The sequence below is a fragment of the Camelus bactrianus genome, chromosome 32 (genome assembly GCF_048773025.1).
Source record: "Camelus bactrianus isolate YW-2024 breed Bactrian camel chromosome 32, ASM4877302v1, whole genome shotgun sequence".
In the NCBI taxonomy this organism is placed as follows: domain Eukaryota; kingdom Metazoa; phylum Chordata; class Mammalia; order Artiodactyla; family Camelidae; genus Camelus; species Camelus bactrianus.
Window position 1 is genome coordinate 17250772 of NC_133570.1, and position 13229 is coordinate 17264000.

The 13229-nt window shown below is 48.0% G+C and overlaps 1 protein-coding gene across 2 annotated transcripts in view; it reads left to right on the forward strand.

The window, feature by feature from the left end:
* The window catches only part of SEZ6L (seizure related 6 homolog like), a 159349-nt gene extending 147642 nt beyond the window's left edge, over positions 1-11707 (forward strand). Inside the window, exons 14-17 of one of the 2 annotated variants that reach the window (XM_074356146.1) lie at positions 2291-2323; positions 4182-4296; positions 5877-5979; positions 8513-11707. In XM_074356146.1, the coding sequence (XP_074212247.1) occupies positions 2291-2323; positions 4182-4296; positions 5877-5979; positions 8513-8542 (281 nt within the window). In that variant the 3' untranslated portion in view covers positions 8543-11707. The remainder of the gene's footprint in view (positions 1-2290; positions 2324-4181; positions 4297-5876; positions 5980-8512) is intronic. The other variant, XM_074356147.1, reaches the window with a different exon arrangement.
* Positions 11708-13229: the final 1522 nt, after the last annotated feature.

Below are 13229 nucleotides of genomic sequence, written 5' to 3' on the forward strand. Positions count from 1 at the left end.
GACAGGTTTCCCACTGGAACTTGCCACTGCCCCTCTGTAAAGGTAAAGAAACTTACCCACGTCCCTGGGACTTAGGTACCCAGAGATGTAAGAGTTGACTTGCAGGGATTCTAAATTTGCTCTAAAAACCCAAGCTACTGTGTTTCACTAAATCTAAGACCCCACCACTATTATTTTCCAGACCACCGAGAAAGAAGGAAGTGGTTGCCAATTAAACAATGACACCATGCCTTCTCCTTGCTTGGCTTTTTTTTTTTTTTTTAACTTACTAAAAGAGCTCTTTCAAGATTAGACTTTTAAAAGAGGCAGCCTGCCTTTGACTCCTGCTGGCACAGCGTGACTTAAACGTCTCCCGCCTCCTGCACTTCCTTCTCCCAACTACTTTGTTCCCAAGGGTTACGTGCACAGCCTCTCGCCGCTCCTCCCCACCATCCACCCCACCCCCACCCCTGCGCCCGTTGCCTCTGGGGAATTCTCCCAAGGCGTTCGCACCCATCCTCCAAAGGCTGAAGAGTTTGCGCTAAGGATTCCGCGCGCACGAACACCGTGAGCGCCGCCTGTTGGCCGCGATTATAACACCCCATTGGTTTTTTAAGACACGCCCCCATCTCAGAGATGGTAAAGGCGGGGCGGGGTGGGGGAAGGAGGAGGTATATTTTAAAATCAGTGAAACACTCATCATTGAAATTAAGTTATGACACATCTATTGAGATTTGGGTCCATTTATCTGTGTCTTTCATATGTGAAATTAATAATCATATCCGAAATATGTTCAATGCTTTAGGCAAGTGGATTTAACCTTTTACAGTTAAAACTCTCTTAATAATCAGGCAGAATTCTCTCCCCATGGGGAAGGGAAACATACAGTTCTACGTTTCTACCTGGGGATCTATAACTTTAGCGGATCCCCAAATGCCTATGTTCAGCACTTTTTTTTTTTTTTTTTTTTTGGATTGATGACAAAAGTGTTTCCTGCAAGAAGCAAAAGAAATCAGAGTTGCATAAGAAGCATTGGCCGTGGCTCCCTCCCTCCCTTCCCCTACCCCTTCCGCGTTCCTCTCCAGAATCCAGTACTCATCACCTTTGAGCTTGTATGAGTCCCGGCTTCCTGGGACTCATACAAATAGACAGACTGGAAGGATGGGAAGGGGTTGTTTGTTTTTTACAAAAGGAAAAATAAAAAAAGGAGGGGCATGTCATACAGTTCTCGTGTTTTGCTTTTCCCCACTTATCAGAGACATCCGTTGAATCAGAAAACAAAACCATAGCTCTGCCTTATCTTTTTGCAGCATTTCCGATCATTCCACACTGAGTGTCTGTCATCATGCACTCAGTCTTGCCAGCGTGGGTGGATCTGCCGGTTGTTTCCCTGTTTCTTGTTGGGTTTGTTTTGCCAAAAACATCCTCGCCGGAGAATTTTCGGCCCTGGCTCTGCCATCGTCCACCTGCCCTCCCCCTCTGACCTGGGTTTCCCCTTGGGTGAAATAATTGGATGAGTCCACTCAGGTTTTCTAAAGGAGGGTCAGTGGCTGGGCCAGCAGCAGCAGAATTACAGGGAAGTTGGCCAGAGCTACAGACGGGCCAACCCCAAGGACGCCGCCTCGGCAGGTCCAGGAAAGGGCCCAGGAAGCCGCACATTTTATCGCTGACCACACTCCAAGGTACAACATTTCCTTCCAGTTCTAAGATTCCATGGAAGCTTCTGCCCCCCCAAGACAGGCACTCAAGGGTCCAGCTCATGTCTAGGGTGGAAAACATCTGCCTTTGGGATTTTGTCTTGACCCTCACCGTTCATCAACCTTTGTCCTACATGGAAACAGTGAAGAGGCCAGAACTGCGCAGTTAAGAGCAGAGGCTCGAGACAGCCAAGCAGGTTGAAGTCCTGCCTCCATCCCTTAGAAGCTGTGTGGTGACTTCTCTGAACCTCCGTTTGCTCATCTGTTAAGTGGGGATGATTATAGTATCTAACGAGATTGTTGTGAGTGCTAAGTGCGCAAATGTATGTAAAGCTCTTGATGTGCGGGATCTGACACGTGGTGAGTATCAGGAATTCGTGCCCTATTTCTTTCATGTCTATCCCCTCAGCTCTCAGGAACTTAGGAGTGTGTGCAGGCATTTCCGCTAACTCCAGTAGCCCAAGATTTAAAACAAACAAACAAAAACTGTAACTCTAACTTCAGCGCAGCGTGGCATGGACTTTTGCATCTAGTTGGGGGGAGGGGGCGGCTTCATTTCATGCAAACGGAGTGAGTTCACTTGACATTGACCAATGGTCCAATTTCCCTTTCAGTGAATCAAGACAGCTTTGAACACGCTTTAGAAGGTGAGTCCAGTGATGACAAAATCCAGTAAACCAAGCTCATTGCAGAAAGCAAGGGCAGGTCCTTGAATATCCTTACCCGGGTGCTTTAAAAAAATTTTTTAAGCAAAAATTCTGCCTTCACACTGCCGAAGATCATTTCAAAATAGATGATATGAAAAAGAAAAAAAACTGTGGAATTTGCAACTTACAGCCCAAATTAGGACCTGAGAGAGAGCTGGCCCCAGCTCTGTTCATGCAGACGAGGTAAAAACTTCTGGGAGTCCCCTCGCCTGAGAAAGGCGTCACCCTCTTGTAAAGCTTTTCAACCATGTGGTGCCACTTTGGGGAACTACATCCATGGATGCATCACCTTCCATGCCGAGCATCCTCCTGGTTTTGGGGGAGAAAGATCTTCCCCGGGGAATTTTCTGTTTTCCCCTCTGTCTCTCTCTTCTCCAGCATAGCTGTCCATGGATCACCCCCCTTGTTTTCTGTTCTTTTGTCAGAAGTTACCAAGTGAGATTTATTAATGTAGAACAAGATGCTAAAAAGTGATCCAGGATTTTGTTTTTATTTTGTGGTTCCCTCCCTTTTCAGTCCCTCCCCCAACACGTAAAGTCCTCTGCTGTCTGTATAACCTTCGTTCAGTTTGGTCCAAAACCACTCACTGGGCTGTGGTGTCAAAAATATATACTTTTTGTTTCATTTTAAAAATCCAAGTTTTAACCAATTAGACAGTTTTTATTATTATTTTGGGAACCACTTGGCTTTCTGACAATAAACAGTTCACTCAGAATCTGGGGCGGTGGGAATTCCATGCCATTAGTTGCTCGCTTTTGCAACAGATGACATTTTAATCCAAGCAGACAGAGCCAGGGCTCAAATACATGAGCGGGGCGGAGAGCACGTGTTAGTCACTCCACTGGAAAAAGAGAGAGCGTTTATTGGTGCTAGGCTCTGTTCAGGCCCATCCTTTGCTGTCTTCCACCAACCAATGAACCGTGCAAACATGTCAAAGGCCTGGCTTGCTCAGGGAGTCTGATGCCATCGTGGTGTTCCGTGCGCACACATTTCTCTTGGGCATTAGGATCGATTTTTCAGACCCGAAGAGTGGCGGTTAATGGATTATAGATCGGCTGGCGTGCAGCCGGGCCCTGTTAGACATGGCGGCGGAGAACCGCAGAGGGGCGGAGGCCAAGTGTCCCGAGGGGATGTGGGGGTCTTCCTTGGAGCCATGCTGAGAAAACGCCCCCATCGCCCCCGCCCCCTCCCCCACCATGGTCCTCATAGTTCTTGGGGTCTCCACAGACCGTGGGGAGGTAGCAGGAGGCTCCAGGGGAGGCGGAGAGGGCTATCAGAGAATGAGCGGCCGTGGCCTCTGAGGATGAAAACGGGGTCTTCCCAGTTGGGGTGTCGTGGGGTGCAGGGTCCTGAGCACTGACCCGGCTGCCCAGCGCCCTCTGCTGGACGGTCTGGTTGAGCCGCTCTAGGGGGGACCTGCCAGTCTGGACGCAACAAACTCTCTTCCCCACGGAATGTCAAGCAAATCTGCCTTTCCTGATAGCACATTTGAGATTTTATCCAAGTCTTCCCTTGAATTGGATTTTAACCAGATTTCAACCGGTAACCACCCTCCCCCCCCCCCCCAAGAAAATGAGTTAAAAGAGTGTACATCTTGGTGGCCTCAGTGACCACCCCATCCAAGGATGGGTCTGGGCTCTGTTGCAAAGAACCATTTCCTCCAGTCTGCCCTTCTCCCTTCTGGGGATGGCTCTCCAATGGCCAAGGCTCTGTGACATCAGCTCTTTGAGTGGGTGCAGGACTGGGAGGGCGGGAGCTCACCTGGGAGCCAGGTGCCCTCACCAGCCTGTGTGTTTAGTAGCAGAAGCGGCAGCGGAAACGTCTCTGGAAGGAGGAAGCATGGCGCTGGCTATCTTCATCCCAGTCCTTGTCATCTCCTTACTGCTGGGAGGAGCCTACCTCTACATCACCAGGTGCGGGGCTTCGGGTGGCGGTGGCGGTTGCCATCCATTCAACAGTCAGTGCCCCGGGGGACTGGGCACTTCACCTCTCTGAGCCTCAGGTCTCCACCTGTAACCTTGGGGACAGTGGCACTTGTGTGATCATCAGGATGGTGTGATTCGACTCAACTCTGGGAGAAATTTTTCTTATTGAAGCCTAGTTGGTTAACAATGTGCTAATTTCTGGTGTACAGCATCGTAATTCAGTTCTACATACATATATATATATTCCTTTTCATATTCTTCTCATTGTAGGCTATTATAAGATATTGAATGTAGTTCCCTGTGCTGCACAGTAGGACCTTGTTGTTTATCTATATTATATGTAGTAGTATCTGCAAATCCCAAACTGGGAGAAATATTTAGATTGAGCACCTACCAACCCTCCGTGCAGCAGCGAGTCAGACAGACAGTATCCCTGACGTCATGGAGCTAGGGTTTAGTGGGAGAGACAGACATGTGCTGTTACCCGGCACACTCACTCATTCATTCTGTCATTGACTCATTCATTCATTCCTTTATTCAACAAATATGTATTGACAATCTAATGTCATCGTCCCTGGTGTTGGGGATCACAGAACTTGACTTTAATGAAGAAGGAAGACACTCAGCCATGGCCAGGATACTCACTAATTCATTCAACTTCACAATTATTGAGCACCTACTATGTGCTGGGCCGTCTTCTGGGCTCTAAGAACATCACTGTGCACAAAACAAGAGGAAATCTTTGACATGAGGGGCCCAGGTTCTAATGAGGGAAGATAGACACTAAGTAAAGTATAAAATAAAAGTATGTAGTACAGTAGAAGGTGCTAAATGCAGGGAGAAAAAGCTTGAAAGACAGAAAAAGGGATCTGGAGTAGGCGATAGTTGCATTTTAAATAGGGGAGGTTGAGGGGACCCCACTGAGAAATGACATTTGAGTAAGAGCTTGAAAGCAATAATGAGTAAACTATGCACATATATGGGAGAGGAGGATTCCAGGCAGAGAAACAGCATGTGCAAAGGCCCTGAGGCAGGCTTTTGCCTAATATAAATGGTCTCTGCCCTGTGGAGCTCACAGTCTGGAAGGGAGAGAGTAGAAATATGCAAATTATAAGACACTATGATAAATACAATGAAGGAAAGAGGATAGGGGGTGGGAACAGAGACCACCTCTAAATAGGTGGCCGGGGAAGGCTGCTCTGGGACAACACAGTAGATGCCTAATAAATGCACATTATTTTTGCTGTTGCTCTTTGCATTAAAGAGGGACTTAAATTGCCTTACAGGTGGAAAAACCTTAAGCCCCACCCCCTCAAGCCCCACCCCCTCCCCAGTAAGTGGAGCTACAGGGCATTAGTGATCACTGGCTGGGTTAGGCTCTGAGAGCAATTATCATTTCAGCTTTCACCCCACTCAGATTCTCGCCTGCAAGAGGCTGTTTCCACACATCCTCCTTGTCGTTCGCAGAGGTGCTGGTGCTCAGGAAGGTGCTGATTCCCTTCGGAATTGTAAGGTATCGCCTAGTCCAGGAAAAGTAACTTCTCTTCCCTTGACTGTCTCTTCTCCAGATGTCGCTATTACTCCAGCCTCCGCCTGCCCCTCATGTACTCCCACCCCTACAGCCAGATCACCGTGGAGACCGAGTTTGACAACCCCATTTACGAGACAGGGGTGAGTTGGTCCCTCTTCATCTGCTCTGTATTTGTCAGCATTGAAACCGGAGGTTTAATTTCCTTTTGCTCACAGTGCCGCTGGTGGAAAGGCATGGCTAGTGGTCCCGTCTCATCCCCACTGAGACCCCTACTGAGACAACTGCCGGAGAGCCCAGCTCTTTTTGCGAGCTGGTGACAAGTCCGTCGCTCTGTTCATTCTTAGCAGAATGACCACAGAAGGAAGAGGCTGCTGGATGGGTCAGAGCCCACCAGTGGCCTGGTAGCAACAGGTGGCATTCCCAAACACCCTGTTGAACTCCATTCCTTGCTGAATGGCAGTGTGTAACATCCCTCCACATTTGAGTGGCAGGCTTTGTGTTGGGTACTAGGTACACAGCTAAGCCAAACAGACACAGTCCTTCCATTAATGAGCTTATAGTCTTGCAAAGGAGGCAGATCTTAATAATAATAATAATAATAATAATAATAATAATAATAATAATAATAATAATAATAATAATACGTACCATGAGCATATTAAATGCATATCACCTTATGCATAATCTCCTTGAATCCTTTCAACTCCATATGATAGATTCTCCAGTTATTTCTGACTGACTGATGCAGACACTGACGTTCAGGGAGAGGAAGAATGATTTGGTCAGGTTGTACACAGTCAGGGCACATAACCTGCACCTAGGACGCAAATTCTACATGATTCCGTTCATCATTACACTCTCCTGCCTCCCCTTGAACCTCAATCTCATGTGCCAGTGAAAGTCTTAATTGCAACCAACCGTAATTTTTAAGGACCATGAAAGAAATTGGACAGGGTGCTATGAGTGTATGGTGGGGAACACTTGGAGGGGGTGGGAGAAGGCATCTTTGAGAAAGTGAGATAAAGCTGAGACAAATAAGGTGGGTAGAATTTATATGGTGGTTGAAGAAGATGCCAGGAAGACAGGAGAGCACATGCAAAGGCCCAGAGGCACATGTGAAGAATTGGAAGGCTGGAGTGACTTTGCAAAACCACAACCCTTCAAATTCACTGTGTAATGATGTACAGTCATCTCCCAGTATTTGGGGGCATGAACTTGACTTGATCCTTGTCCCTGCTAACCTTCCCTTCCTCCTACTCACTCTGACTTCCTGTGTTGGTTATCAACTGCTATGTAACAATATTATTGCAAATTTAGGAACCTAAAAGGATATACCTCTACCACCCCATAGATTCTGTAGGTCAGGAGTCTAGGCACAGCTTCTGTAGGTCCTCTGCTCCAGGATTCAAAGACTACAATCAAGGTGTCAATCAAGGCAGCGGTTTCATCTGAGGCTCAACTGGAGAAGGTCCACTTCCAAGCTCCCATGGTTGTTGATGGCATCCAGTTCCTTTCAGGCTGTTGGAATGAAGGGCTTCATGGCTTGCAGGCTGTCAACCTTAGCTCCTTTTCATGTGTCCCTCTTAAGGGACTAGTGCACAACATGGCGGCTTGCTTTTGCAAAGTCAGCAAAAGACAGACAGCGTCTCCTTTCCAGATGGAAATCACAATCCTATGTAATATAAACATAGAAGTGACATCCTGGTCCCTTTACTGTGTTCTCCTGGTTAGAAGCAGAGCATAGTAAGGGGAAGAAATCATAGAAAAGTGTGAATACCAAGGGATGGAGATCATGAGGACCACCTTAGAGTCTGCCTACCACACTTCCATCTCTCATGAAGCACAAATGTAATCGCTTAACTATGTTGACCTATGGGAACTGTAGATCTCCTTTCAAAACATGTGACAGTGACCCTTTCTGGAGCCAAGCCTATGACTTCTTATATCTCCCTGCTCCTCTGCCCTGGGGGCCTGGAGTAGATTACACACACTCCATGAATATTGGAGAAATTGAACTGATTGCTACCTACATGTTGTAGCCATTTTAGATGTGGCACTGGTAAGAAGAGGTCATATGTTGTTTTACATTCTGCATAGTTTCTTTCTGACTCCTAAAAGAAGGTCCAGCTGATGAAAAATAGCATGTTAGAAACTATACCTTATTAATACTTATTAGTATATGTATCAGTTACTTAGTGCTATGATAATGCTGAGTAACAAACAGTCCCAAAACTCAGTCACTCGAAGCAACAAACATTAATCTGCTCATCAGCCCAGGGGACGTGTTTCCAGCTCATTTCGGCTGGGGGATAGTCCTCGTTCGGCAGTCCTCACTCACACATCTGGGACTGGCTGGTGGTTGGCTGGGTGACTCAGCTCTGCTGTCTGTTCCCCTCATTTTCTTGCTGGTGGAAATGGCCATCAAGGCAGGCTCTGCTCATATGATGGCAGAGGGGCAGGACACAAGCAGAAACACACATGTGCTTTTCAAACCCCTCTTTTGACCCACTTTCCCCATAACCCACTGGCAAAAGCAAGTCAAGGTCAAAGAAAAGAGACTGCAAAGTCACATGCCCGATGTCTTGGATGCAGAGATGGGAGAAGATCCGGAACCAATTTTGAGTCACTGTGGCACACAACGGGTTAACAGATCTGGGCTTCTCTCTCTTGCAGGAAACAAGAGAGTATGAAGTTTCCATCTAGAGAGAGCTCCACTTGAGAAGGGAACTTACAGACAGGAATTCAACAACAGCCTCCTCGAGAAATTCATCCAGAGACCACGTGGCATTTGATGGAAACCCCAGAGTGTTGACTGTCTTTTCTTTAGACTCTTTATTGAAGATTTGCTGTTTTCTTCACTGTATTTATTATATTTAAAATCGAAATAGGTGTGGTTGGATGTATTGCAGCTGCAGCCAAATTCATGGTACAGCCTCAATCCTGAAGCCAGCTGGAGGGCCTACAAAATGGCAAATACAGCAGCAGGGGGAAGAGAAGGGGAAGAAAGAGGCTGAGTTTCTCCCAGCAGTGCTGCCGTGCTATGGCTGCATCAGATTGCATGCATCTTCGCAATCCACGCCCACGGCGTTTTTTCCTACAAATCTAAGTCCCAAGATTAGGTTGGAAAGGGTGTTTCTTGTTGAATTAACTTGGGTTGGAATTTAGCATGGGTCCTTAAACAGGTCTGCTCCAAAACCCACATGTGTCCTCCCTTCCAGTTTTCGCAGCTTCTCAAAGGTCCCGCCCCATCCCCACCCCCACCCCCCACGGCCCCTCTGAAGGCAGCAAAGGTGTTACCACATCGACATTCCCTTTTACTACCCTGGCCTCGCTGGATGCCGGCAAACTAAGAAAATGTTTTCTCTCCATAAAGGCGACAGATGACAAAGGAAAATTTTCAGAGAAGATGAGAGGTTTGAGAGTTCCAGTGAAGAATTGGATGAGGGGGAGCATTAGGTAAGGGAGTCGAGCTAATTAAATGTTCTTTCCTCTGACACTCTTTCAACGATGAAATTGATGCTCCAAGTGCCAGAATTGTTCAGCGAGGCCACCCTCAAACTGCGAGAATAGATCCGCAGGCTTTGGACGTGTGAGCAGCACCCCCCGTATAGTTAAAAGGGTTTGTGTAGCAGGAGAGACATCCAGGGGTGAGCTCTGGTCCCCTCTCGGGGTCCCGGAAGGCCAGAGCCCTCAAAAGAGAGGAGACTCGAGTGCACTGTCACCCTAAGAGGTGACACCTTCAGAATACACTTGCCTTCCAGTATTTTGCGGGGAGAGAGGGTCCTCAAAGAAGAAACTACTTTTCCAGTGTTTGAAGCTCTGCCCAGATGTTGGATGGTGGCATGAACACTTGACATGGACCATGGAGGTGCAGAGGAACAGGGCCACGGGGATTAGAACCATGACAGCATCCACCCCCATCACACGATTCGATCTCCGATGGGGAGAGAAGGAGGGGTTCCAAGCCAAAAAGGAATTCTCGGCATCTCATTAATACTATGAGCGTCCTTGTGTGTTATCAGGGTCCTTTCGCCCTAACCCAGTGGGACTGGTGAGTGTGTGACTATCTTCCAGAAGATTCTTTTCTAAGTAAGTATAAAGAGAAGGCAGAGGGTGAGGCTGCAGGGAGGAATCGTGTGTGTGAGGCTGATCCACCTCCCGAGGGATGGCCGATGGCTCAGAGAGGCACACGGGTCCAGTGGCTTTGAGGGCCCTCTTTGGCGCCTTCCCAGGCTCTCTAGAATTGTTCTAAACTAGCTAGTTTTCAAACCAGAAAAGACCTTTCTGGCTGCCACGGCTTTGGGAGAATGGCCGGGAGTCCACGTTTTTGGTAGCTTGCCTGGGAAGCATCTGGAACGGAATACAGCAGTTGGCTTTGTGCGCACACACCTACCCTTCCCACCCCCAGCCAGGAGCTTGGACCTCAGTCTGGAGGGATCTGAGGCCCAAGTATTTCCCTCCTGCCGGAAAAGCATCCCCCACACGTGCTCCTTCGAGCTTGCATTCGCGAAGCACCGCGAGATCAGTAAAGGCTGCCCCCCTCAGCCACTCCGAGCCCCCCCACCCCCGTCTTATTCGGTCATTTTCTAAAGTCAGAATCTGGTCTTGGCTTTTATTTCTATTTGATGCTTCTTCTAAACCTAACCCTGGGTCATCCGAACGAAGAACTCTATTAATGATTTTTAATTTTAGAACATACTATGGTTATGTGAACACTAAACACTTGCCTTTCATAAAGACTGACGAAATATACAATCTTTATGCTAACCCTGTCCCCTAAAACTGGCCAGGCCGTGGCCCAGCAATTCTTCTTGGTTGTTGGACGGACAGAGAGGTGTTGATTTTTATTTTGTTTTTCCAGGATACCAGTGTCTTTGTTCTGTCTTAGAAGTATGACACCTGTAACCATGTTTTTAAAAGTTTGTTTTAGCCTAAAGCTGGAGTGGGCAAGCTTGACAATGTACAGTGTGATTGAAAAGACAGGTTGGTGTCTATTTTTCTTTTCGAAATACCTGAATGTGTCTTTGTAATAGGTAAAGGTAAAACAAATAATAATAATAGTGCCAAAAATGTACCAGGCATCTCATTTCCGCTCACGTCATGTCTGTTTTTTATAAGACCAATGTGAAAACCCACTGGGATTAAATATTTTTGAATCGGATACAATCTTGAGAAACTCAAGAATGGACTGAACCTTCCTACAAGCTACTCTTTGTTTTGAAAACATCGGGGAAACACGTTTACAGCTATTTCGAGCTTCAATGAATGAGTGTGATGGTGTGTATTACATGCTAATTCTCCTAAGCTGTATCTGTCAGCCACCCCCAACCCCGGGCTTATAAAAATGCACGCCCTCCACCCTCTTCAGCTTGGAGCTCATCCTTCTGCTGTTTGTCGGGGGCAGGGGGTACAATTATTGAGCCAACTTGATGGCCGTCCTTACTTCGTTCCATAGACATGCTTTAAAAATGATCTTCTGAAGCCAGCTCCTTGGAGAGCCTACAGATCCTCAAGCTGATAGCTTTGGAAACAGCCAAACAGCCCAGCAGGAAGCAAAGTGGCTCTGTAATCGGGATGGTTGTATAAGCAGAAAGGACTTGGCAGATATATGGGTAGATTCAGGCTGAGCGTGAGCCTTGGGCAAAAATGACCTTTTCTTTGGGGTCAATCCAAAGGGTATCGCTTTCCAATGCTCTTGAGGGGCCACTGGGTCATCTGAGGCCAGGTTTTGATTGAGTTGTTCAGCACCCCCCAAAGGTACGCTTTCTCCTGGGGAGTTTCCATTTCCATTTGATGTCCAAACCGAATAAAAATGCAAAACAAACTTTCTAAGCTAATGAAATTAAGTCATTTTCCACTTTGTATATACTGATGCTAATAAAACAAATGAAAAAGAGTCAGATCAGTGGGGTTTTTGTTACAAAGGCTCCAGGATGACACGAAGTGGCATGTTTCCAGTTTCTGGGGGTTCAGTTGGGGTAACACCCACTGACACTTTGAATGCCAAGACAGGACGGCCAACTCGGGACTGGTTCCGGGAACATTTGGGGAGTGTGTGGAACGAGGCACGTCTGCTGCCATCTTCAGACATACCGCCATCCAGGACACCAGGAGCACCAGCGTCCGAGGGCAGAAGAGGGCGGACAGCCCAGCTCGAGCAGACGGCAATGCTCAGGCAGTCGCTGGACCAGAAGACGCCCACCTGCCTTGGCCCTTTGCTCGGCCTCCCAGTTCGAATGTTCATCAATTTGGGAAACACCGTCACAGACACACCTAAAAATAATGTTTGGCCAGCAATCCAGGCACCCCTTAGCCCAGTCAGAATTAGCCATCGCAGCCTGTCTCCATTTAACAAATAAAGCAGCCATCCAGGTGGCACCCAGAAGGAAGGGAGACAACTCCTGACAGATGAGCACCAGCGATGATACGTGCGGAGAATGACGAGGACCCGGATGAGCCAGGTGAGGCTGTGGCTGGGAGTGAGTGGCCCAGGAGGTGATTCTAAGCTAAGGCAGGGAGGTTGAGCAGAGCCCTGCAGGGTTGTTGGGGAAGCTTTTGGGCGGAGGGAGCACGTGGAGGGAGGACGACGAGAACCTAGCCCCTTGGAGGGACAGCGGGTGTGGCTGAGGGTAGGGGAAGGTGTTGCTTGGCCGGAGGGGGCCAGGGAGGCCGGACGTGTAGGTAACCGGAGGGACAGGACCGGCTCTGTTTAATGCGCCCTCTGGTGGCCATATTGGGAATCCAATCCCAAATTGGGTAATTCAGGAGGCTGGGAGCTCCAAGTTGGCCCTTTATCTCACGGACAACAAATGCGGAAGGGGGTCGGGGAGGAGGCACGTGGGGAAGCATCCCGGTGGACGGATTGACGTCAGGCGTGCTCCTTCCCTGCAGGTGTCCAATCATCTTATAATATAAAACGAAAGGGTGGGGCTTCTGAAAGGTCCCCTGGGGAGAAGCTTTACCAGTGTAGGGGGGATGGGTGGCACTGGCAGGACTAGGATGAGGCTGAATCAATCATGGGCTTGTCACTCAATCAGTTCTTGAACTGAGATTCCTTGGAAGGACAGACAAGGTGAAAGACAGAAAGGCAGCAGGATGCTTTCAGAAACCAAGATGCTGTTTCCAGTGCCCGGCTGCCTGCAAATTTAGAACAGTAGTGGAGAGACAGCTTCCCTTGAGGCCAGAACCCACCTGCACTGGTAGATGTGCTTCAGACAAAATGAGCAGGATGGACGGCCCTGGGCCAGGAGAGAGAGAGCCATAAAGCAGTGACCAAAGAGATCCCTGCCAGGATGATGTAGCTGATGACATTAACAATCATAGAAATAGTAATAGCTAATAGCTGGCATTTATTGGCTGCTTGCTAGTTCTTTTTGTTTTGTTTTCTACA